Raw genomic sequence first — 27,141 nt, 5'->3', positions numbered from 1 at the left:
CCAAAACCTTGGCTATACCTTAGCGGAAATCATTCAATTGGATCGGTACATTCAATTTTGAAAGAGAATTTGGGTATGAAGAGAGTGTCCGCGAAAATTGATTCTGGTTGGGAGTTTTGGTTATTTCCCAAGCTAAAAATGCCATTAAAAGGGACCCGATTTGAGTCAAGAGAAGACATCATGCGGAATGCGACGGCACGATTGCTCACCATTCCAAAAACTGTGTACACTGAGAAAAAATGTAGATGGCGTACTTAAAAAGATAATTTACATGCGTAATTCCTGTAGTTTCTGGACTTAACATACAGCAGACATATAACTGAAAACGCATGGTTTATAATACTTTCCGTATAAGTGTTTCATCTATACGTACTTTCCGTATGAAACAATATAGGCGGTCAGGATGTCACATACAAATAGACGTATATAACATATAGTTGACGAAGGTAACATAAGTATATGCATGCGATATACGGAAAACTCTTAGATGTCAGACATCCTGCAACGGTATGATGTAACATCTAAGGGCAGTGCCTATGTAGCATACGGATAACGTATGCTCCGTACTGATTTCTATAGTAAGCAAGAGGATACCGTATATTTGTACAATATACCGCCGTCCGGAGAACGGATTTTTCTCAGAGTACCAGAAGTGTTTCCAACAATGCTGGGAACTCTGGGAGAACTGTATGCATTACGAAGGAGATTACTTTGAAGGGGATAGTATTTCGGATTATATATTGCCACCCAAAGGTTCGATATTTTTGAATACACCTCGTATGGCTGGCGCGGATTTGAATCCCGCTCAAGGCAAGGGTATGATGCACTGGTTCCGAACTGTAAAAGTGCGCTCCCTTTGTAAACCCTGGACATTCCACCCTTTCCTTCCCACTCGGTCATATATGCTTTTTGTCCTGACCCATTCTGCAATGCTTGGTGCAGCAAAAATTCTCAAATCTTCAATAATAATAATAATAATAATAATAATAATAATAATAATAATAATAATAATAATAATAATAATAATAATAACTAACTCTTTGGCCTATAGATCCCGGAGATTCAATGTCGCGTTCAAAAAAAGCTCTCCACTGACTTCTGTCCGTAGCCAACAGGATCCAGTTTCTATTTTGTACTCCTATTTCTGCGAGATCCACCTTAATACAGTGGCGTATTTTGTAGGCCACCGGGCCTACCGGCGGTAGCCCTAGAATATTACAAATTAAAGTTATTAATATAAACTAATTTACTTTGCATATTAATAATTTTATACTTTAGTATCTTCTTTCAATGATACAATTTTCTGAGAACTTTATAAATTTAGAAACATCTACATGCTTCTTTGCTCGCAGTCTCGCATTGTTGAGATCTACGACATCGCAACACAACAGAAACCTCTACTCGTTATTGATTCAGCAAGAATCGTGTAGCTATGAGTGCGAGCTGTATTCCCCTTCGCTCCACCTACACCAGCAAAGTACGAACGGCCTGCCAGGTAGGACCAGTTGTCTCCAAGAAATCGGTTTCTTGGGCATGAATGAAGAGTAAAGGAAAGCTATACGAGTAATGACAGCGCATTTTGGTGTCTCTGGGAAGGAGGGACATATTGAACCTCGTTCCGCAGCGGTTTGCGTCAATACTTTTGAAACCATAGCCGTTGACGTAGCATATTGTTTACAAGAGGTGTTCAAGTTTTATAAAATACTATAACCGAATACAAACATAATGGATTTCCTTTTATTTGAAATGATGCGGAAACTGCAAGGTTTTCGGACACTACAGCGAAATCAACATTAAAAACAAGGAAAGGAAATGAAGTTCACTACAAACAACTATACTACAGCATATTACATCGAGTGCATGTGGAAATTAATGATAGGTTTTCTAATTATGCTTGAATTCACACATCTTCTAGACTCTCAAAATTTCTTAGTTTGTAGGCTAAAGGAAATATTCCGCCTCCCCCCCCCCAAAAAAAGGCACTAAACACATTGTCAACATCTTACGCCAATCACTTTGATCAAGACTGACTGAAAAATGAGGTAAGTGTAATATATTAAGCAGAAGCCTTTGTTTTCTTCAACAAACTTGTCAATCGAATATTGTCAACTATTTACCACAAGTTAAATCAAGTGATCCCTGAAGTTAAGTTAGCTGCTTTAATTCTGACAATAATTCTGATTGATACATCAACATCCGTTGAAGGAACGTTTTATGCGCTGAAGAGGACAAAATCCTATTGTCGATCACCTCAGACACAGGAACGTTTATTTGGTTTAGCGCTAATGCCGACTAAAACATAATTTTTCAAAAACTTCCGAAGAAGTCCAACTATAGCCTTAACGATGAAGTCTTCAAGGCATTTTTGTACAATCCGCGGCAAAAAAAAACCTGCAACATGAGGATGTAAGTTTATTGTGAAACTACGCCTAACAGCACAGGGAATTAACATAACGTCTAAGTGGAACGAATCACGCCAGGATAAACCTCGGCCTCCTCCCGTGCACACTTATTTTGGAGCAAAAGACTTCGTCATTTCACAATAAACTTATATGCTCATGTTGCAGGTTTTTTGCCGCGGATTGTACCAAACAAGACCCCTAGAAATCAAATATTAATAGGTAAGTAACTAATTTATAACACTAACCATTGTAATGCATTCAACACTCTTCCTCCAGAAATGAATCCGGAATCATGTCCATCAAGGGACGCGCGCTAGCGACTAGACCAGCACGACGAGCATAGGCGTAACTAAAGGGAAACCAGGCTCTCTAGCAATTACTCGTTACTCCAAAGAGGGAGAGCTATTATTATTATTATTATTATTATTATTATTATTATTATTATTATTATTATTATTATTATTAATGCACAGGTGTTATAAAGTTAGTGGTAGCCCAAGCCAGCAAACCTGTATACGCCATTGTCTTAATAGTATCCTTCTATCTACACCTAGGTCTTCCTAATGGTCGTTTCCGGATTGGACATTCAGTTAAAACTTTGAAAGCGTTCCTAATTTCTTACCTTTTGGCTACACGACCTGCCCAACTAAGCTTCCTAGATTTGATGACCCCAACAATGTTTGGTAAAAGCTATACAATTGTTCAGTTCCTCGTTATGAGGTTTCCGCCATTTCCCATTCCCGTTCCTCTTGAGTCTGAATATTCGTCTCAGGATTTTGTTTGCAAATATTTTCATCCTGCATCCTTCCCTCTCACACGTGTCAGAGTAAGCGACCATGTTTCCCAACCATACAGCACAACAGATATGATTATCGTGATAATAATAATAATAATAATAATAATAATAATAATAATAATAATAATAATAATCTCGTAATTTATATTCATTTCCAGCAGGTCCGCAACTAGAAGGGGCTAGGGGGCCTGGCCCCCCTGAACTTTTCGTGGCCCCTCCAGACCTTAACACAAAATGCTATTATTAATTTAAAAAAACACAATTTAGCTAAATTTAAGAGAATTTATAATGACTTGCCCCCCCTAAAAAATTCATGACTCCCCAAACCTCTGTGGCTGGTTGCTGGCCTGATTTCCAGCAAGACATCGACGAACACTGTACTGCAATATTACTCTTTTACAAGCTTTGTTCTTAATGAAACTACAACTTATATTCATGAGTTATTTTGTGTTTGTACAGTATTTAACATAAGGCCTCTTTTGTTAACAACATTCGTATAATTTATAAATACGATGTTAGTTCATTTCTGTCTGTAGCTTGCTCCACTTGGTCGCTCATCATGCCCTTTAGGTTGGAACCACTGCTGAAATGTATTGTTCTTTCATAGTTCATTTAATTACAATAATAATTCATTTTTCATCTCCTTTCGTTTCCAAAGCAGAAATGTGGGACGTTTAACTCTAAAAATAAATAAATAAATAAATAAATAAATAAATAAATAAATATGTACAAAGGATGCAACTAAACTGGTCGACGAGGCAGCTCTCATTTTCAAATCTGAATTAAGGGGGCAGACTACTAAATATTTTTCAAAAGCTATCTTTTTTTTTTTTTTTTTTTTTTTTGCCAGTTTTTCGTAAGTGAAAAGAGATAATGAAATGTAACTTACCACAGTAATAGATAATGTTATTCTACACCGGAAAATACGAATCGGAAGAATTTTCAGTGTTGCCATCCATAGAAGTTACAGTGTGACCAGAATTTGAATTATCCAAAAATCTAGGTTATGGCAGCGACTAGAAAAATAAACTCAACGGCAATTGATGACTTATCATGTTGTCTGTGTTCCTTGTTAACTACTTTTTAAACAATATTTGTATTTATTTTCTTATAAAGGGTACAAAATAAATTATTTTAATAAACAGTAGAATTAAAATACAAATATTATTTAGAAAGTTCTTAACAAGGAACACAGATAACATGATAAGTCATCATTTACCGTTGAGTTTATTTTTCTAGTCGCTACCATCACCTAGATTTTTGGGTAATTCAAATTCTGGTCACATTGTAATTTCTATGGATGTCAATAACGAAAATTCTTCCGATTTGTATTTTCGGGTGTAGAGTAACATTATCTATTACTGAGGTAAGATACATTTCATTATCTCTTTTCACTTACGAAAAACTGGCAAAAGAAAAATTGTTAGCTTTTGAAAAATATTTAGTAGTCTGCCCCCTTAATGACATAAATTTTGATGATCACTTGTATGTAAAAACACCAACATTCACCTGCTTTAATCATTTGTGTCCCTTAGCTTAAAGGGCATAATCGTGGGACGTTAAAACTGAAAAATATGTCTTTCATTTTTGATTCTCATTTTCCAAACAGTGCTTGAGATCTAAGACTCGAGTGAACTAGTGCTATCTACAAGACTCGTGAAATTTGTCGACTCGTTTTATGTTTTTGATCTGGTTTCGAATTTAAAAGCACTTCTTCTTTTGTTTTGAGGCAAAATGAATTATTATTATTATTATTATTATTAATAATAATAATAATAATAATAATAATAATAATAATAATAATAATAATAATAATAATAATAATAACAGTAGTCGGGAAAATGCAATCTCTAAACGTGAAATTAAGGGTGTGAGGCAAGAACATGGTAACTCACAATTTTGCAATTGCTGCGTTTTGCAGCACCCGATAGAGAGCAACGCATACCGCTTCGTTTAACCTTGTCCGCTTAATCCTTCATGTACAGGCTGGCCCAAAAGTAGGTATACAGTACAGTATTGCATTTTATATCATTTCTTATTGTTATCCATCAAGTAGACTTAGTTTCCTTATTATTTGTTCTTAAAGCCTTTTTACTTACTTCTTAAGCTCGGAAGAACCGAAGCAAATAAACTCATAGACTAGAATGTTATACTTGATCAATGTAGGGGTGTATACCTACTTTTGGGCCACCCTGTATAGTCTTATCTGAAAAATCAGCTTTCCGACTTTGAAAATGAATTATGCAACAGAAAACCTCTAATTTCTTCAAATAGTAAAATTGTGGGTTACCACGTTCTTGCCTCACACATTTCACATGCAAAGTTGTTGTTGTTATTGTTGTTGTTTTTTTTTAGCAAAACTTTCTAAACTTTGGCGTGGGAGGCCCTGGTTCGATTCCCGGCGGGAGCTCATGTGGTTCGCATTCCACGTTAATCAGTAGGTCCACGTCTCATATAGCCTCGCTGCTGAACGGGACATTAAACTCAAAATCAACTTAACGTATCCTGAAGTATATAATTTCAGTTAGCCGTGTTACAAAATACTAGAGGCATATGACTGATTTTTACTAAAATGTGGCTTAAGTTACAACACACAACGCAAACGACTATTTGTCGAATAATTAATACATATTTTCTGAGGAGTTACAAATTCTGCACAAATGAAGCAAGATTAGACAGGTAGCTACCAGAAAGGACTATATTACAACTTCTATGATAGTAATTTTGTGATTATTAAGGGAACTTTGCTGAAAAAAAAAAAAAATCCTTCAATGTGAGTGTATTATGAAGAACATTAGAAGTGAAGATTAATGCCCAACATTATCTACAAGAGATATTACTTTGCTGTCTTTTGTTTGGGATGAAGCTCAAAATCTTCAAACAGTCTAAAAATAAAATTAAGAAACACACACACACACACGCAACAGAGTTACACATTTAGGATGCAGACACTGCATCAAGGCTGAAAAAGGGAATTCTTGTAACTGTCATCAGCCACTGAAACGAATGAATGAATCAGAAACAATATTTCTTAAGTCATAAAAAGGAGTGATATTATGCAAATTTCTCTTCTGCATTCTGTGTACGCCTATATTTATATACGAAGAACAGTCAAAAAGTACCCGGAATGTTATTGTAGGCTTGGCATTTATAACGCAATCACAATGAATATTAGGTCTATACAGTGAAGTCCTTAGGTTCCTTAATTCAGTGTTTGACAAGTGTGAACAGGTCACAACAGGCTGTGTGCGACGTGGTGATCAGTTGGGCAATGTCGCAGTTCGAGCAACACTCTAAACATCAAGTTAATGTTCAAATTGGGAGAAATATGCTTCAGAGACAGTTGATAGCCTTATCCTTAAAAACAGATTTTGGGCTCTTCCTAAAGCTAAAGGTAAGACTCGAAGATACCCGTTTCTCCACGTAGAAGAAATCAAAACCCATGCGATGGCCAAGGTTGCCGATCCTGGCCCCCTTCCCCCCCCCCCGAAAGCTCATGTGGGCTCCCTATTGTATTTATGAATATACTATTTGGCATAATTTGAGTGCAATTTGTCTTAAAATCCTCATTTATATACCTTCTGCATCTGAATGGGCCTCCCCAAATTTACAGAGAAATCTGCGCCCCTGGTGATGGCTAATTTCAGAAGGTCTTTCGTCGGTGTTTCCTCCAATAGCAGGGCGGTAGAGCAAGTGTGTGTTTCGAAGGTGCCTACTTATATTGTGATATTAAAAAGCTACAACAAAATTCCTGAAAATTTTTGTCATGTATACGCCTATAACAGCGATCATCCAAGACCAATCGTTCCACAATCTTACACACAACTTAACAATGGAATGAATTTTTTCTAGTAGAAAAAAATTCAGTAATTTTTTCGAGACGAGATCAAGCCTCAGCTTGGTCTCGTCTCGAGCAAGTCTGGATACGTTGAATCTTGATCTCCTCTCGACTTATAAACACCCGTCTCGATCTTGGTCTGATCTCGAAGTGACACAAATCTCAGTCTCGGTACCATCCCTAATATTAGTCTATAGGCTATTTACATTTATGACTAATGTACTTACTGTGCATTGTACACAATTATCACATGAGCTAAAAGTAATTTAAATTTGCGTACCTTCTCTGTAATCGACCACCATAATTTAGAACCATATCCTATCCGTTCCCGTTATTTAGAGGTTTCACTGTAACAGAATTAATGCGCTTAGATATTATGAATGTAAGGTGAACTCAATCAATCTCCTGTACGCCCCCACTGTTTTACTATTCCGGCTACACGCCTAATTCAAACTCAAGCATAATCTTCCAGACTCTCAATCTTATCTACAGGGTGTTTCAAAAAGAATAGCTCTATTTCATAAAGATATATATATATATATATATATATATATATATATATATATATATATATATATATATATATATATATATACATGAATGAAGATAGAACTTCGTAAAAAATTTTGAAACACACATTGAGACTCAAATTTCCCCCATGGGTCCAGTTGCAAGTTCCTGGTTCACATGGTTATAGATAGAAGTCTCTCTAGTACAGCTGAACCCTGTTCGGCCTAAGCTCTAAACTGCGATAAACAAAACCTCGAGAAACTAAATCTCGCTGATTTGCTGTTGGCCTAACGACGCTTGTACTCCTCCGCAAAATAGTTCATATGATTTGGTTATTATTTTTACTATGAAGCTCCATATAAATCTGCTACATTGTTATAAATGACAAAAATATAATACAGATTATCTAATAAAACTGCAATCCAGTGTGGTTAATGAAACAATGCAAACAAACACCAAGCATGCGCAATAATTATGGCGCCAATTCAACTGTGAACGCGTGTTTTGCTTTCAAGCCTCAAAGGCGGCTGGCATGAATCCGGTTCCGCGAGTGTTGTTGTGAAACTTTTACTCACTAATCAACAATTGTTTATCAACGACATTCAAATATTTTTTTAATCTTTCGAGTTTTTTTCTTTCTTTTCTGCTGCTGCTATAAGTATCTGGACAACACGAGACAGTATTGTCAAAATGCACGTGTATAATTTGCTCCTCCCCTTGGGGAGTGGGAGTGATACATCACTAGCCAATCGTATTTGTGTCAAGCGGAAGGATACAAATATTTTGTTTATCGGAGTTTAGAGCTTACGCTGAACAGGGAATAGTTAGTAAATTCGCTCATTAGTACAATATCCAGTATGATCCTTGTGTGAGGGTTTGTGAAAGACTCCGCCTATGTGCTTCTCCTTCCGACGAACTACGGCACTGCATAGCAACAGCAGTGGCTGCAGTAGGGCCACACATGCTCGCACGAGTATGGAATGAGTTTGAGTATTATCTGCAATACAATACATTACGGGGGCTTCTACCAACAGCCACCTGAACCAGCAACTTGCCTTCACTCATATAAAACATATAGCCTTATGAAATTGGGTCATTCTTTTTTGAAACACTCTGTATTAGGCACCTCTGTATTGAATATAATAGGTATTATTTTGAATAATTAAATTACAGAATAATTCAATAACTGACAAAGCAAATTCTGCCGACAAACACTCTTTAGAACAGCCCACTTTTTTTATAAACTGAAATCCCTGATGACATCAGACACTAAACAGAAAAAAAGAAAAAAAAATCACATAATTAGAACATATCATCGAACGAACAAAACATTGCCTCAACTACAAAATTCTCCCTTACGGCTACATCTGTAAACGTGGATTATCTTGTAATTTCCGTACATCGTAAACAAGGAAAGCTGACTGGGCACTAGTTAGTTGGTTCTAAATACTGCAAAGCTTCCCTCTGGTGTCACAAGAGACCAGAAGGTAGATAGTCTAACTTGTTCAAAGTTAATGCCTTTTGGGAGAACAAAAAGCAAACCTCAATCTGCTTCTACTATCACAAAGTTTAAACGCACTACAAAGTCAACCAAGGTCTGAGTATATTAACACCAAAATCCATCATCTGACCAATTAAAACGAAATGCCTGTAGGGGTTGTTTTGGAGATTATGAGCAAGAAACCGTACGAACACACCTGGAAATGCAATACAGCATACACCATATTGCAATGTAAATAAAACTTTGAGAGTACAATAATGTCACATCAATAAAAATCTATACTACATACATGAGAAGCCATTTAGCTTATAAAATCGTATCCAGAAGAAAATTTGGGAACAATATGTCATGAGAACAAACAAAATAGCCTACACATTATTGATTTTTTTTGTACCATATTTTTATAAAAGAATACGGATGCTCGTGTGTGAAGCTACCGCTGCGTCCAGCAAATCGCATCAATTATTATGTAAACCAGAGTTTCTCCACCTGAGGGGCGCGACCCCTACGGGGGTCGCGAACAAGAGCGAAAGAGATGAATATAATTAAAATCTAATACCGGAAAATATTATTTTGAATTTTGTTCTGATAGGCATATTTTTATTTTTATACATACTGTTAAGAACAACAAAAAATAGGTCTACTAAACATTTTCAACAGGTGCAGAGTTGTTTGAAAATCAATTTAAATGAAAGAAGTATGATATGAAACTAATGAGAACTGCATATTGAATTAAAATTGAAAGCTAATGAGATACCTGAGCATGGTGTGATTTCAGTAGTGCGGCAATGTCGAGTTCAATCTTCGTGAAGCATATTATCAAAATACTCAATAACTCTTTAAGCAACTGTCCAACTTTGTTTTTAAAACATCAAAATTAGAAATCACTTTATTTTTTTATCATATGACCTAAAATTAAGGGAATTTTTGAAGTTTTTTTTTTTTTTTTAAATTTTAAAACGGCCTCCATTTTGAAACAGTATGACGGATCGGATTCGATATTTGTAATATGAATAAATTCACCAAATTTGGTTTTAATCCAGTCGCTTTTAGGAAGTTACTGTATCCAGTATACAGAAGAAATGGATTCTACTATCGTGAGATCTCCGCAAGAAATATATTAAAAATCCCACACAAGCTTATTACAAACCAGAAATTATAAGGGAAAAAATGAAATGAAATCTTTAAGTTTTACGTCCCACGGTTATGCCGGTTAGGAGAAATTATAAGGGAGTCGCTGGCAAGAGAATGGGATAAAATGGGGGTCGTGATAGGAGTTAAGTTGAGAACCATTGATATAAACAAAGTGCTATGCCTGGCACCTCACGCGCCTTATCAGTCACTGCATTTTGCGGCTCGCATCAGTAAGTGCCGATTTGCTAAAGACTACAATCCTTCAATGAATATAAAGGTACTAAACCCACGATTCAACATGCACATAAATATAATACAAAACTTTTGAATGAAGTATGTCTGAAACTAATTAAATGCTGTAAATCTTTTCCTTTCAACTCTCAAAGTTATCTAAACTAGTTGTTCCGCCCTCGGCCAGCTATATTATCAAAAAACGGTACATAAACCATATTTATTATTGGAATATATTGTATAATGACTAGCGCATCTTTAAGCGTTGTTAAATGCCCTTTATTGTGTTCGCACAATCACTTCATCAATTATAGTCTTCGTACTATAAATCATGTAACACTAGGACAGTTTCTGAGATCTAAGACCTGGGTCAACTAGTCAGTCCGGAGCTGGGGCCAGGTCCCTCTTTTTGTTTGAGTGACAAAAAAATTAAGTTATTACGAGGGCACATCGGAAAGTACGAGTAATTTACAATATTTTTTTCTCCCCACGTATTGCAGCTGGAACAGTGAAACTGCACGATGAGAGAGTTTGAAGTTTGCGCTATAGAGGGTATTTTGTTCTATTGTGCAGCTCTAACGAGAGAAGCCTGAACTACAAAACAAACATGGCGCGAATGTTACTGTGTGAAGTAGCGATGCACATGAGACAAGATTTGAGACTGTGTCGTCTCGAAAATGTGCTGTGAAAGTGATGTATCGACTCGAAAAGTGTATATTTCTTTATTGGAAGAGCTGTGTCCCTAGTGTGAAGAGCAGCGAGATGTGGTTAGACTTTTATGGGCAAAAGGACATACACCAAATGTGAAATACACAGCGACATGCGTGGCATGTATGGAACCGTATGGATCGTAGCAATGTCTCCAGGTGGTGTGCATTCTTTGAACAGGGCCGTGAGAACCTTAGTGATGCGCTATGCTCCGGGCGGCCGGTAACAGCTTCAACACCGCAGAATATCCGCGCCATCGAGGCAGCAATTTTGAACGACCGGCGTGTGCACCTGCGAACCTTATCTCAGAAGTTCAACATTTCCTATGGTGTGGTGTACGACATTCTTCATTCCACGTTGCAATTCCGTAAAGTTAGTGCTCGCTTGTGATGAGTCGTGGGCGTACGACTACACGCTCGAAACCAAGCAGGCTCCTATGGAGTGGAAACATGCTGGTTCTCTAGTACGAAAAAAAATTAAGGTGACTCAATTTGCGAGGAAAGTGCTTGTGACAGTGTTCTGTGATATGTTTGGCATGTTATTGGTGGACTTTGCTGAACATAGGACCACTGTAAATGCTGCAGCCTACATTAAAACTTCGGTTAAGTTGCGTCGTCCCGTTCGTGACAAACGCCGCAACATTAATGCTGACAGTGTCAAATTTCTTCATGACAATGCCCGTCTACACGTTGCTGCTCCTGTCAGTGGGAAACTCAACAAATTTGGGTAGAAGGTGCTCGAACATCCTCCGTACAGTTCGGACCTGGCACCGTCGGACTTACATCTCTTTGATCTCATGAATAAATTCCTGGCCGGCCAACACTTTGCGACAGATGCGGAAGTGAAATTAGCAGTCCGCAGATGGCTATACCCCAACCAAACGGACTTCTACGAACAGGGAATCTTGAAAACTAGTACCACGCTGGGAGAAATGTGTTGAGAAACTTGGTGACTACGTAGAAAAGTAGATCAAAGATGTAAGTTCATTTGTGTTTTGTTTGGTTTGGTTTGGTACATATTCAACTTTGTTTGAAAAAAAATATTGTGTGTTACTTTCCGATCTTCCCTCGTATTTATATATTTTTGAAAGTTTATAGTAAACTCATACCTATAGTCTGGGTTCTGCCTGCCCCCAGTTTTTACTTTCACAATCCGGCACTGCAACCAGGAGCGGAGCCAGGGGGCGATCGGGGCAATCACTTCCCCCCCCCAGGAAAGGAAATTTTCTTATTTTATATATATATAAATAAAACCCATCCCAAAGTTTGGACTCCTTAAAAGTAGCAGTATGACAACCCACCGCCCCCAGAAGTCGGTCCTGGATCCGCCCCTGGCTGCAACTAGTGTTGCATACAAGTGTAGTGAGATTTCTAGTTTCATCTCGAATCTGGACTTATCGTCACTAATTCTCCACCATGAATAATTCAGAACCATCTATGTCATTTTAATAGTACTCATGAATTTTAAGTTATACTACTTTATTGCTAATTTTTATAAGTGTGTACTTTCCATGTTTTTTTTTTTTTTTTTTTTTTTTTTTTTTTTTTTTTTTTTAATGCCAGGATACAACAATCAATATTACTTGACTCGTTAAAAAAAATCCAAAACCTGCCTTAATTACTGAACTTTGTTCTGATTTCTCCATGCTACTACATCAGTAGCATGAACGAATGGCATTTTCCACAGACTCACAAAAAGCAACGATGCAAATACAACTAAAACAGTATAGATCAACTTGACTGGCCACATCAGGACAAAACGCAAAGCATCAAAAATTTAACTGTATTGACAAAGTTTGCAACCTGGTCGTCATGGTAACCCAAACCCTATCTCTGTATATAATAATAATTCATGCCAGTAATTGGAAATTTCATGCGCTTCATAAAGGAAGCAAATATAATTTTATGCATATTTTGTCGAATTATCAACACTGATTTCATATCCTTGAACAGAACAAATTAAAATACAATTTAATTTTACTCGATAGTTAGTGCAGAATTGTAACTGAATAAATTTAAGAGTCTTCATCCCGGCGAAATTAAAATACCGCTAATTTTACAGTAATTATGTGATATCTTCAAATAGATAAAAGATAATCGAAATGTGGAACAAGAGCACCCTAGACAATATTATTTTACATGAGATACCGTTATCACGACTCGCTTGTCTGCTTTCGATTTCCAGCCATTTTGAAAATCGGCATTTATTTTCGCGTTTCTAAACAGCTGAAAACGGAAAGCCACTAGGTGACTTGTGATAACGGTACCTCACGCAAAATAATATTGTCTAGGGAGCTCTTGTTCCATATTTCAATTTTATCTTTTATCTATTTGAAGGTATCACATAATTACTGTAAAATTTGAGGTATTTTAATTTCGCCGGGATGAAGACTCTTAATAAATAACAGAACTTATAAGTCAATTTACATACGGAGCCACGAGGATATAGCTCGTCTAATAGAAACGCTTTTGAGACGAGATTGCACTTTCAGGGATATCTTTTCGAGACGAGAAAGCGGATTACAATGAACGGACCTCCATATAGTTTTGTAGATTTTGCATAGGAAAAAAATGCCAGTGGCACCAATTTGGCCATTTTCTCAGGTAGATCTCCCTGTTGTCTTTGTTCTATTGTTCTCAGTCAAAAAAAAAAAAAAAAAGTGGTTTCGTTAAAATTTGATCCTTTTCTGTTACAATTTTCTCCGAAGTATATTACCGGTTGTTATACAAACCGTGGATAGTTTCTCGTTTCGCGCTTATGAACGTAATTTAGTAAACCATTAAACATTGTTTTCTTTCGTTTCCTTTCGGGTATTAACACAATTATATCCGGTAAATACAACATGACATATGCTTCAGTTTTCAGTAGATTTTCACTTTTTTCTCATTTCATTAATTAATATTAGAATGTAAAATTATTTCAATAATTCTTCAAAGAAAATTTTCTCCCATTATCCGATTATTTATTCGAACAAGTGTTTAAAAAAATGTTGATTCAACGGTCAGTTGATCAAAAAATCATTTGTTACTTGAAACAGTTACTCAAAGAATTTTTCGTATGACTGAATGTTGATTCAAAAAACTGAATTCAAGAACAATTATTCAAGAATAATTATTCATTTCGTACTCGAATAGCTATTCGAATAATTGTCCATTAGTTGAATAATTATTCGAACAATTACTCGTTACTCAAATAATTATTCGAACACTTGTTCACTACTTGAATAATTATTTGGACAACTATTAATTACTTGAATTATTCGAACAACTGTTTACTACCTAAATAATTATTTGAGCAACTATTCATTACTTGACTAATTCAAAAAATGTACATTACTTGATTAATTATTCGAACAACTGTTCACTCCTTGAATAATTATTTGGACAATTATTCATTAATTGAATTATTCGAACAACTGTTTACTACCTGAATAATTATTTGAGCAACTATTCATTACTTGACTAATTCAAAAAATGTACATTACTTGACCAATTATTCGAACAATTGTTCACTCCTTGAATAATTATTTGGACAACTATTCATTATTGAATTATTCGAACAACCATTCACTACTTGAATAATTCTTCAAACAAATATTCATTACTTAACTAATTATTCAAACAAATGTATATTACTTGACTAATTATTCGAATAACTGTTCACTACTTGAATAATTATTCGAACAACTACTCGCTGCTTGAATAATTATTCAAACAAATGTGCACTATTTGAATAATTATTCGAACAACTATTCGTTACGTGAATAATTATTGGAATAACTGTTCATTACTTGAATAGTCAATCAAACAAGTGTTCGCTACTTGACTAATTATTCGAACAATTGTTCATTACTTGAATAGTTGTTCGAACAACTGTTCACTACTTGAATAATTATTCGAACAACTGTTCACTACTTGAATAATTATTCGAACAACTATTCATTACTTGATTAACTATATAAACAAATGTGCGTTACTTAAATTATTTGAACAATCATCAGATGCTAGAATAGTTATTTGAATTTGCATGATTTGAATAAGTATTCAAATAATTATTAACGCATTGTTACTTGAATGATGATTCGAACAAGCCTTCGTTCAACTGTTCATTATTCGAACAATTGTCTGTTTATTCAAATAACCTATTCTTACAAGCAGGGGTAAAAGTGGATATGAAAAGGTAGGGATACGCATGACGTCACACCGTCCTCCATGCCTATCTTTGCCCATTGTAAATTTTTCAGAAAGTGAGGAGACGCCTCAGATATTTTCTGTAAGTGAGGAGATGACGTCCTCCCGAACTTTTATCCTGCTTACAAGTATTAAGTTGCCAGATATATTCGAATAATTGTTACAACAAAATTTCTTCTTCTTTTCCAGTGAAGGATATTGCTGAGTTATATTAATAACTACTTGTTTTATTACAACAATGGATCCTCCTTTATACGTATATTTTCGTATGACATTCTCGCTGAATTTTGTTTTACAAAGAAGGCTACTTTACAAATAATAAAATTCTGCTAATAAGAATTGCATCAAAGTTTAAGAAAGGTTTTCAGTCACAAAAAGATAATAATAATTACATTTCATCAATTCTTTATGGATTTTCGAGTAATCGAAATATTTCATACTCTCAGACTCATAATTTGAAATTCTTTGTGAAAGTTGAAGGGAAAAGCAGTGAATAATATTCTGTACGAAAAATAAATATCACATACTAAAATACTGTGCTTTTATCTTCTGATTTATTCAACAAATAATCTAAATTAGAAAATAACTTCTAGATTTTAATACTAACGGATAACTCTGAAAGAAACACTTTTTTTCGTAATCTTTTCTCAAATTCTGCAACTTCTACATTACAGACACTTAAAGTTTATTTCTTGCCTTTTTATATTTTTGTTTTGTTTTATGCAAACTATTAAAGTATAAATGCAAATAAGCCCAAAATCAACAGTTGGCCATTTCTAATGTATTTTCTTTCTTACTACAGGACACTATTTCCAAGTTGTGTACAAAGAAGTCATCAACATTCAGGAAATTCTTGAATGTTTTGAACACAACTTTGTCGTTATCACTGCAGTCAATAGAAACTGTGTTCTATTATAAAGAAACCAAATAACGTAGATCTAGGACTAGTTTATTAATTAATGAACAAGAGAAAGTTAATCCTAGTAACAATGTTCAAATCAGAAACAGGCTTTTAAGAATATTGCCAGTGATATGTCAAATATATCAATATCACAATTTATACTACGTGTATTGTGAGTATAATTAGGGAGTCTGGCGATATTAGGAGCCAGACACACGTCCCCAGTTCTTTACCCTTTTCGCAAAGGAAGATCCAATAATCCAAACAGCCTTTCTTCTGACAAACTCGGAATTGGATAGGCATCTATAGATCCCATTTAACAAGCTTAATCTAATGGCCCGTCTCCTTACATTAAATATATCTTTAAAAGTGTGTCCGATTTGTTTTTTTCTAATTTTGACATATAAACTTAGTCTAACGGACTTCATATTATTGAAACATATGGAATTTTCTGTACCACATAATAATAACAATTTTAAGATTTTATATTACAAAATTAACGATTCACTCTCAATGTGATTGGTAATTTATTTATGAATATTTCGATATGTAATCAACACGAGACCCAGGACGGTGAATTTAGAATTAAAATTTTTAAAATAAAAAAGGCAGGAAAAATTAACCTTATTTTAATTATATACATAATATAACGATATCTTAAAAAAGATCTCAACAGAACTTTGTAAGATCATGGAGACTGCAGATCCAATTTTGGAGAAAAAGTAATACCTTGTGCCTAAAGAAAATTTTGATTAAAAAAAAAAAAAAAAACATATTTAAATCTACTATTTAAGCATGATAAGTACATTCGCCATCATTGTTTCTTTTAAGCCCATTGATTAACATGAAGAAGTAATTTTGTGTTTTAATGAACATAAATTTTAATAGTTTGATTTTTCTTTCTTCAAGGATACGTACGGTAAATGCATCTTGCTTTGTGAAAATGAATTTTGTATTTTTTGTATCTATTTAATATTGCTTAAATAAAATTAAACTTACAAATATCGAGAACATAATTTAATTTTCACAATGCAAGGAACATTTTAAATAGGCTACAGAGAAAATAAAACCAGTAGCTTTAAATCAAACAATTAAAGTCTATGTTGGTCTTAAAGAAAAACAACAAAAATATTACACATAAATAAATTTATGGGCTAAAAATTGATGGAGCATATACTCAACGTCCCTAATTTTAGGGTTGTCAGGTTTTGTTACTGGGAAATGTGGTCTTTGCCTTACAGGGTCGGAATAAGGTATTTTAAAGCTTTATATCTATATCTATCTATAGGCCAATTCAACCCTAAAATTTTTAACGAGACAGGGTGCCAGAACTTTCACCTATGATGATACTGGCCCCTGGTTCGATCCCTAGCCATGTGAGTTTGTTTATGAGCATGTGTCTGTAGGGTATCCTGAGGATTATCCCTTTTTCCTACATTATCATACCACCAATTTTCAAATTCATTCACTTTCATTAATTATCCGTCTCCTTTGGCATAACGGGTTATAAATAAATAATTTCCTTTATTTTTCTCTTCAATTTTAAAGCTTACTCTGCATAAAATGACATCTACAGTTTACGTAATGAAAATCGTCCGTATCAATACCCCACTATTTCCGTTTTCATATTTTTGGATGTGGGGAGCCAGATTTTTTTTAGTTAAAATTTTTTAAGTATATTTTCTGTATTTTTATTTCGTTGGTTCAGGTTAGGTTAGGTTAACTTTGTACTGGCTCCCCAGTTCCAAAACTATCTCCGTTTTATTTTTTTCTGAATAAACTTTCCTGGACAATATTTACTTAATACAATAAAATAGTTTGGTGTTAGATGGTCAATTTATGAACTAACCCTATCCCTCCATTCACTGATCTAATAGACAATCACATTTACTTTGCAATAGTATACAATTATGTTTTGATATTTTCCTAGCAAAATATGGTCCAATATATGATTCTATAATGTAAAATAAATACAATGGAGACTCGTACATATCTCTAAAGCAATACTTTAAAAAAAAAAGTCAGAATTTATATCGGAGTCTCTGACAACCCTAACTTTACCAAAGAAAAATGTATACACAATTTAAGACAATAGTGTTTATAGTTAGGCACAAGATTTTAAAGAATGCACAAAGAATTATACAAATACTGTATATTAAGTTTAAAAGTTTAGTGCAAGGAAAATATACCTTCAAAAGAAAAAAGCTATTTTAAAAAAAATATTGTTTTTATCAATACATTACCTTGGTATTCTTGGCGTAATTCTTCGGACTGAAACTCTTGTAGGGCTGCAAATAGTGCTTGTCGTTCTTCCTCAGTTAGACGTAAAACGAGATCATGAGCCTGGCTTTTACTCAATGGGGGTTTGAATGAAGGCTTACCACTTTCTGTAATTGACGCGGATGTATTAATCGTAGCCACTTGCTGCAACTGTGGGACTTTCACATTACTTAGCTGCGATAATACAGACGTTTTGGGCAACAGTACATCATGCACAAGTTCGAAATTATTGTACTGCTTACAAATCGCGTTAACATGGTAGTTTAGGAAAGTACAAGGCATATTATAAAATAACCTCCGATGGAACATGTGACATTCTGATGTAGCTGCGGAGAATAAATGGCATATCCCCGTACGAATAATGGCCTGTGATTTACACGTCAACTTTACGATATTAAACACAGCCGATAAAGAGGACGTTGCATTCATTTTAACGAAAGAAAAGTCCAATATAGACACGCCCCTTTCACTCAAATCCGATTGATGCGAAGTACATCCCACACGCACCAAAACACAACTACTGTTTACTACGCTGTCTGCTCGTCATTTTTATAAGAATCGAACTGAAATTAAAGCAGATGGCAGCAGAAATAGGGTTGCGCACTGTTGCTAACTGCAATGAATTTTTCGCACTCATGTGAACAAATGGGAACAAAAGCTTCGGAAGTCATAAAATTATTATATACAGAAGAAACGTCTCCCAAGGCACATGATAATGCATTAAAATATCCACACAATTGGAAAAATATTTAAAGATATTCTTTATTGTATTTTGTGGTAATGTATATTGTTTATGCAGAACAAGTGTGGTTTATTCATCAAACGATTTCACAAACACACACGCATAGTGAGAGAAAGAAATGAAATGGATAAATTGATATAGTTTTATGTTTAAAATCAGAAAACAGTCATAAGTCATAAACCGTGTCAAACTTATCCATTTTTTGTGCGTAATGTACATTCCATACTCATTCTTTTGTACTCTAAGTGTGTGTTAGTGGCTACGCCAATTGTAATTTCTTGAGAGAAAGATGAATGCCAGAACATTTTTCGTTTTGAGGCTTTTTTTTTTTTTTTTTTTTTGTACACCGAAATGTATAGTCTTATTTTACTTCACGTACAGTACATTTCTGGGAGGACAAGCGTAGTCCCCCTTGGTATCGTGACTGGTGTGTGCCTGTGTACGTTTGTGGTGTGTATGTAAATTTAAATCAATAATGAGTTGAAATGAGCCAAACTCTAAAACTCCAGTGTGCAAAGCTGTGAACACAGCCTCTGTTATCGAGCCGACCTCGTCTTGGAAATTTGGTTCAGATCTAGCCATCAGTTAGAGAGAAATAAAGCACAATGGCAAGCTGAGACTACCTGAATCGGGCCACCAAATATAGTATTTTTAATTCACTTGACTATGGGCTATTTGCCCACTAAATCTGACCAGTAGTTACCGAGAAATAAAGTACTACACACAAGATGAGATGAGTCTAACCGAGCCTGTCCCTGGACGAGCCCAGCCATAAAATATGGTGCTTTTTCCCCCTAGACCATATGCTATTTGCTCATAAAATTTGGTTCACATCCGGCCAATAGTTACCGAGAAATCAAGCACCACATTCAAGGCGAGTCGAGCCCTAGCCGAGCCCGACTACTAAATATAGCGATCTTTATTCCTTAGAAATTAGCTTCTTGCCAACAGAATTTCATTCAGATGCGGTTAGTAGTTACCGAGAAATAAAGTACCACATGCGAGGCTAGTCGGACCGAACCGAACCTAGCCTAGGAACTAGGGATGGCCACAAAGATCCGGTTTCGGCGGAACCGGTTCTCGGAGATCCGGTTTTCAGAACCGGTTCTGGAACCGGTTCCGGACCTGGGTCCGAAAACCCGGTTCCAGAACCGGTCCTTAGGAACCGGTTCCAGACCTGGATCTGAAAAAGCCCCAAAGACCCGTAAAAGAGGCACAAAGTTCATCTTCAAAACACTGCAAAGAGGGCCATGCGCTTGTGCCCTCCCCGCCCAGACCCGCTTGTGCCTCCAGAAAAAAATAGGTCCACCAGTGGGTGTTTAGCCAAATGAGTTGGCCACTTTGCCTGTTTAGCCAATGAGTTTGCCAGTTACCCAGTTTATTTAACCAAATGAGACAAGCGGCCGCCGCCTGGGTGCCTGCCTGTCGCTTCCACCATTTCATCTAGCACACTGTTCAGTCTGCCAGCAGCTTGGGTTTAGCGTAGGGATGGTCAAAAGTTTCGGTTCCAGCGGAACCGGGAACCGGTTCTTGGAGATCCGGTTTTCAGAACCGGTTCCGGAACCGGTTCCAGACCTGGATCCGAAAATCCTTTTCCAGAACTGGATCTTCTAGAACCGGATCCGTTCAGACCCGAAAACCGGTTCCACCAGGAACCGGTTCTGGCCATCCCTACTAGGAACTCGTCCCTGATCAAACCCGGTTATCAAAGATAAGAGTTTTTATTCATTTGGCCATAGGCTATCTGTCCACGAAAGTTGGTTCAGATTCGGCCAGTAGTTACTGAGAAATAAAAATACTATTACAGAGGTAGGTTGTGTGTGTGATGGTGCGTGCAAGTGTATATATACCCAGATATACACATACAACCTAGAGTGAAACTATAAAATTCTGCATGATCACGAGAAATGCCAGAGCTAATAATGAAGATTATGAAAGATTGGTAGCATAAGAAAATGAAATGAAACGAAACCTGTCAGTTTAACGTTCCACCATTATGCTTGTTAGGCTAAGGGAGACGAATGAGTTAGACAAGTCAATGATGATATAATAATTTGTGGAATGAGAATGTGGAAGGAACGGGAGTACACCGAGAAAACCCATCGACACGATATTGTCCACCACATACATACTTGACCGAGGATCGAATCAAGGACACCACACACCAGAAGTAAACGCTCTAGCACTAGGGATGGGCACGAGTCGAGCTAAAACTCGATTCGACTCGAAACTCGAAGCGAATTCGAATCGAATTTCGAGTCGAGTCAAAGGTAATATTCTCGAGTCGAGTTCCGAGTCGAGTCGAGTTTGAAAAATGACTCGCTCCTTTAGCTCATTTTAACTCGTTTTGAAATCATTGCCTGATTAGACTGGAAAGCGAAAGCTATGAGAAATGTAAGCAGTAATGTGGAATATTTTTAGTGTTGCTCACGAGATGGGGCACTGCTTACATCTCGTCTCGTCTCGATTAACAAGATGGCAATGGATTTTTATAACGAGACAGCCTCAAATGTCGTGGTAGTTCTTACCATCAAGGCTGAGACCTGCACGGTCGAAGTTTTGAGCCCAAGCAGAAGCCCGGTTCAACTGAGCGAACAGCTCGAGCTTCTCGGTTGAGATGAGGCACCAACTCGACTCAGGTGAGCCATCGGCTCGGTTGGGGTGAGCCATCAGCTCGGTTGGGGAGCCGTTGGCTCAGCTCAATAGTCAATGAGCTGTGAGCCGAACCGCTCTTGCAGTTGACAATCCTAAACCGGAGCCGAGCAGTTTTGAACATGTTTAGCCGGCACCCTCTAACTTTTAACTATTTTTGGCTCGAGCCAGATACTTGCTCCTCCGGAACTCAAACCCAGTACCCCGTGAACGACTCCTAGACTCCTAGACTTCACGACTACCGAGGTCGGCAGTCAACTAGTTTTTAGTATTCAGATACAAATCGCCTAACTTTCATGTTTATACATGGTACTGGTATAATAATAATAATAATAATAATAATAATAATAATAATAATAATAATAATAATAATAATAATAATAATAATAATAATAATAATAATAATAATAAGTTGTAGTATTGTAGTAAGTATTATTGATAATTATTCTATTGCTATGTACGATACTTGAAGAAAGTACTTGAAACTATACACAGAATTTAGCTCGATTTGGCTCGTTTTGGCTCGACTCGACTCGAAACTCGAGTCAAATTTGAGTCGAGTTGGAGGAAATTTTTCGAGCCGAGTTCTCGAGTCGAGCTCAAAGATGTCTGTTTCGAGTCGAGTCGAGTTTCAATGAAAACTCGCTAGAACTCGCTCGTGCCCATCCCTATCTAGCACTGAGCCACCGTGGCCCCTTGGTAGCATTGCATAAGAATGTAGAAGGGAACGAGAAACCCCAGATATCACTCAATGTTCATTTAAAATAACTAATTCTTTCCCCCCAAAGCTTCGATTCGGCTATATATTTCCTATACGCTAGCGGCATCTTTTGACTTCAGGTAGCAGGCAGAGCAGCTAGTGACAACTATTAACCCCTTTCTGCGTAATTTGTTTCTTTTAGCGAAAAAAAATAATCAGTATTGGAAATCCTCATATGGAAACTTGAAAAATGAATTAAAAATTGAATTTTAGATTTTTCACTTAATTCCGACGAGAAATAAATAAGTGCCATATATGACACACTTACAACTCACCAAGAACATGCCAGATGACACCAAAATCTCTTATTCATACACATCAATATCTCACACAGCAGACAAAACAGTCATTTGATGCCTTTGATAAATCATAAAAAAACTAAAGTGAAAAAATGGTATGTGCCATATATGGCACGACATGCGGTAAGGGGTTAACCTGACTGACACTTGCTGGAATTAGCATGACTGACTGAATGACGCGTCTTGTTTTTATACTGAAGATTAAGAACGTCTAAGTATGTCAATTAAGTGTAATACAGTCCGTTGTTCATAAATGTTTTGAAGTTGCATACTAGTGTTAATTACAGACTGATATGTTTTTGCATTATAAAAAGGATAGTAATAATAATAACTTCGCTGAACGAAAGGTGCTCATTTACCACTTCTCTATTACGTTTTCACTTTGTGTTTCCTTCATTTATCTACCACGCGTTCGTATTGTCTTTGTCCACAACTTTCGTCGTAAGCATTCACTTTTCTTAGTTTAACTTATGAATTCACTTTGTATTTTGCTAATCATTTACCTCTTGCTTCCCTATTCAATTTGTGCTCTCTTCACAGCTTATTTTTTATGTATTCCCTTTGTATCTCGTTCACTTTTATGCATTCACTTTATGTTATTTCCACCTTATCCACCACTCATTTTGTGTATCATTCACAGCTTACCTCATACGCATTCACTTCGCATTTTGCATTTTACGACATACACTTCGCATTTTGCCTTTTACGAAACCACTTTCTGTTTGTCCACAGCTTAAGCGTTCAGTTCATCTTAGTTTAGTGCTTGTTTCTTAGATATTTACCATGTATTTCGTTTACTACTTATCTCTTACACATTCATTTTAATATTGTTCACCTTGCATCTCTTACGTGTTCACTTGCTGTTCACTACTCATATCTTAAGTATTCACTTTCTTTCACTGCTTATGCCTTGTTTATGCACTTTGCTTCATCCACAGCTTAAGTCTTGTGCTTCGTTCACCACTCATCTCTTATGGAATGATTTTATCTTTTGTTTAACGCTTACATATAATCAGAAAAATCAAAAGGTGATGAAATCCAACTTTTACACTCTTATAATGAACACTGTCGATAAATACTGGAATAACTTCTCCAATGAGATATGCATTAACACATTTCCTTAGGGGCAACCAAGCAATACACGAGTGTTCTGCTGAGTTTATAAAACATTTTAAGAATCTCATGTGTCTGATAAACTCGGTCACGTATGGTTAAACAAACTGGAATCCGCCATTTAATAAATGATAATCTGTTGGGACGAAGCGAACGTTAGCGAGTTGAGCTCCATTTTTTTTTTTTTTTTTTTTCTTTCTTGAAAAGTGAATTTTAGTTCTGCTCCTAAACGGTTCGACTAATCTGAACCAAATTTCGTGCTGATACGAGAATCTAACATTATAAAAGAAATGCTCTACTTAATGTAATATGTATCCATGTAAATTAAATGCGGAAAGCTAAAGGTGTATTAACAATTAATTCTATTGTTAAATATAAGCTTAAGAGACAGTAAAAGTGTAATAGACACGGGATAGGAGATGGCGCTGTAAACACTAAGTATTGGGGAGCTTTGCTGTAATTTTTTATTCAATTTTTACTATTTACAATTCATTACTTTGAACAATTTTATTGTTTGTTACAATCTTAATATACTGTTCTTCATTTTCAATCCTTCCTTATTACATTAACAGTGTGATAAACAATTAAAATATTATTTAAAACAGGCAAATTCGGCCATCTTGGCTCGTATATTCTTATTTCAAAATAATTAAGACAAATATAGTGACGTAGTCTACAAGGCTCTAACGCAGGGACTTCCTTTATAAATCTGCCGTAAGGGAGGTAACTGAAAACTGAACTGAAAAGTGTAATAATGTTATTCGGAGTTAAAAGTTACATTTATTTGGTCTCAAAAGAAGTATAATGAGAAGTTACACTGCACGATCTATTTCAAGAATTGGACGTGAATCACAACGATTTTGAGCCTATGATTAACGACAGTGAATTGTGGTGGCCATCTAGGGCTTAAACCCATCATTATATGATGCTTACAGATTCACCTTTGCCTTATTTAAGGAGAATACAAATGCGGTAATTATTTTACTTAAATGAAGTTTAACAGGTACTCCATTCCTCTCCCTAAGCACAGAATATTTTAACTTGAACTCAAAACAAGTGTTTAAAACGATAATTCTAACTGCTCTTGGAAGGTGTCTCTACACCGACAGCCAGTGGCGGATCCAGGATATGATCAAGGGAGGGGCTAAACCATATTTTTCCGTTTTATCCAGTATAAAGCTGAATTAAAGCCCATTTTATCCAGTGTAAACCTGAGCATCAAGGGGGGGGGGCTACAGCCCCGTAGCCCCCCCCTTAGATCCGCCCTTGCCGACAGCCTCCCCTAACTATGATTAGACTTGTAACGTTGAAAGCAGAGCTAATTTTTCAAATGCTCCTCACCCCCGTGAGGATATTTAACGTATATGCTATATCCATCATTTTCCACTTTTTTGTTTCTCATCCTGAGTAAGCACTCCGAAGAAAGTAGGCATATTTCCTCTTTCTTGAACAGCATTATGGGAAAAAACAAGAAATAGTTTGCTTCCAATACAGATAAATAATCCTAACAAGCAAGTTGATGCTAATAGTTCTTCTAACATACAACAATAGATGAACCGGACAGTACATTAAAAAAAAAAAACTGAAGCCAGCCTGTAAGAAGAAAGAAAACAAACACAAGAGAAAGACGAGATTATAATAAAATCGAAGCATTGAGTTCGAAAACCAGCCATCTTCATCGAAACTAATATTTGAGGAGAGACAAAAAACTAAATTAGCGCTTTCGGGTACCTGGCACAGATGGAGTGGGTCAGTGGGTCGGTGGGTCAAGTTTTCTGAGTGGGTCAGTGGGTCAAGTTTTCTGAGTGGGTCAGTGGGTCAACAGCGTGTGACCCACTGTGACCCACCACCCACCGTGACCCACTGCGACCAACCACACACCATGACCCACTGCGACCCACCGACTCAGTATGATCTACCGACCCTCTCTGCTCACTGCATTGTAGACAGTATCTTCTGAAGGCTGGTTAAATTTGTCTTCGTTTTACTTTCAAGACCTTCATTTCCCTTCCTTTTCCACTTGTTTCTGTCTACTTACCTGAGGTGAGTATATCTAACCAAGTGAAAAAAGAACTTCAGGCACTTTTGGATATTGATATTTTTAATAGTACTAATAGCAATAGGACTTATACTACTACTTGGCTTTCGAGATCTGTGAGCTTTTAGAGGAGCTAACTACTGGAAAAAATACATTTTTGGATCACTGTAATATATAAATTATTATATATAGAGACCGGATGTTTAGGCACTAAAAACCTGGAAAATAGGCAGGCAAATAGGCACTAAAAATTTAAGAAATAGGCAGTAAAATAGGCACTAAAATGTAACTCGAAATAATGAAGATAAATACTCAATATAATTTAAAAATAGATTCAAGTCATAGATAATGTTCAAAGAATATAGAAACATACTTTTTTGTTAATATCTTCTTTTATTGTATATATAAAAACAAAGCTTGTTATGCATTCCATATATACTGGGAGAACCTGAAAGATGTCCACATACGTCAGGAGGTGATTCATGATATCAAAAGAAGACAAAAAAGTCCTTTTGTATGTTGTCGAATTCCACGTCGTGTAGGAGTGACAGGGGGCGAACTTCGAATCTAAAATCAAATCCTGACAATTGGAACGAGACATACAGGCGTGCACATACTTCGGGAGGTGATACGTGACATTCAAGAGAACTTTTTGTCTTCTTTTCATGTCACGAATAACCTCTTGAAGTATGCGCACGTCTTTAGATTTTGTTCCAATTGTCAAGATTCGATTTTCGATTCCAAGTTGGCAGTCTGTCACTCGTACACGACACGAAATTAGACAAAATACACGAGGACTTTTTGTGTTCTTTTGATATCACTAATCACTTCCCGAAGTATGAGCATATCTTTGAAGTTCACTCTGTATACATATTTCAACGTTCCACGTGCTTGTGTTTACAAACACCTAATATACACATATATGTGTGTCTTATTTACGTTATATAAATTACATTTTTCTCAATGAAGGCTTAATTTGAAGAAAATGCATAGAATAGGCAACATTAGGCACTAAAGCAATTATTTAGGCAATAAAGGTCGAAATA

General features: G+C 36.1%; 1 protein-coding gene across 1 annotated transcript in view; it reads right to left on the bottom strand.

Moving 5' to 3' along the window:
• The window catches only part of LOC145675957 (uncharacterized), a 468,482-nt gene extending 449,464 nt beyond the window's left edge, over positions 1-19,018 (bottom strand). The window contains exon 1 of the mRNA XM_081746774.1: positions 18,455-19,018. Coding sequence (XP_081602900.1) covers positions 18,455-18,920 — 466 coding nt within the window. The 5' untranslated portion in view covers positions 18,921-19,018. The remainder of the gene's footprint in view (positions 1-18,454) is intronic.
• Positions 19,019-27,141: the final 8,123 nt, after the last annotated feature.

The sequence above is a fragment of the Thermobia domestica genome, chromosome 18 (genome assembly GCF_964235325.1).
Source record: "Thermobia domestica chromosome 18, izTheDome1.hap1.1, whole genome shotgun sequence".
Classification (NCBI taxonomy): Eukaryota; Metazoa; Arthropoda; class Insecta; order Zygentoma; family Lepismatidae; genus Thermobia; species Thermobia domestica.
The sequence above is the reverse complement of the archived record's forward strand: the minus strand, read 5'-3'. Positions and strand labels throughout refer to the sequence as shown.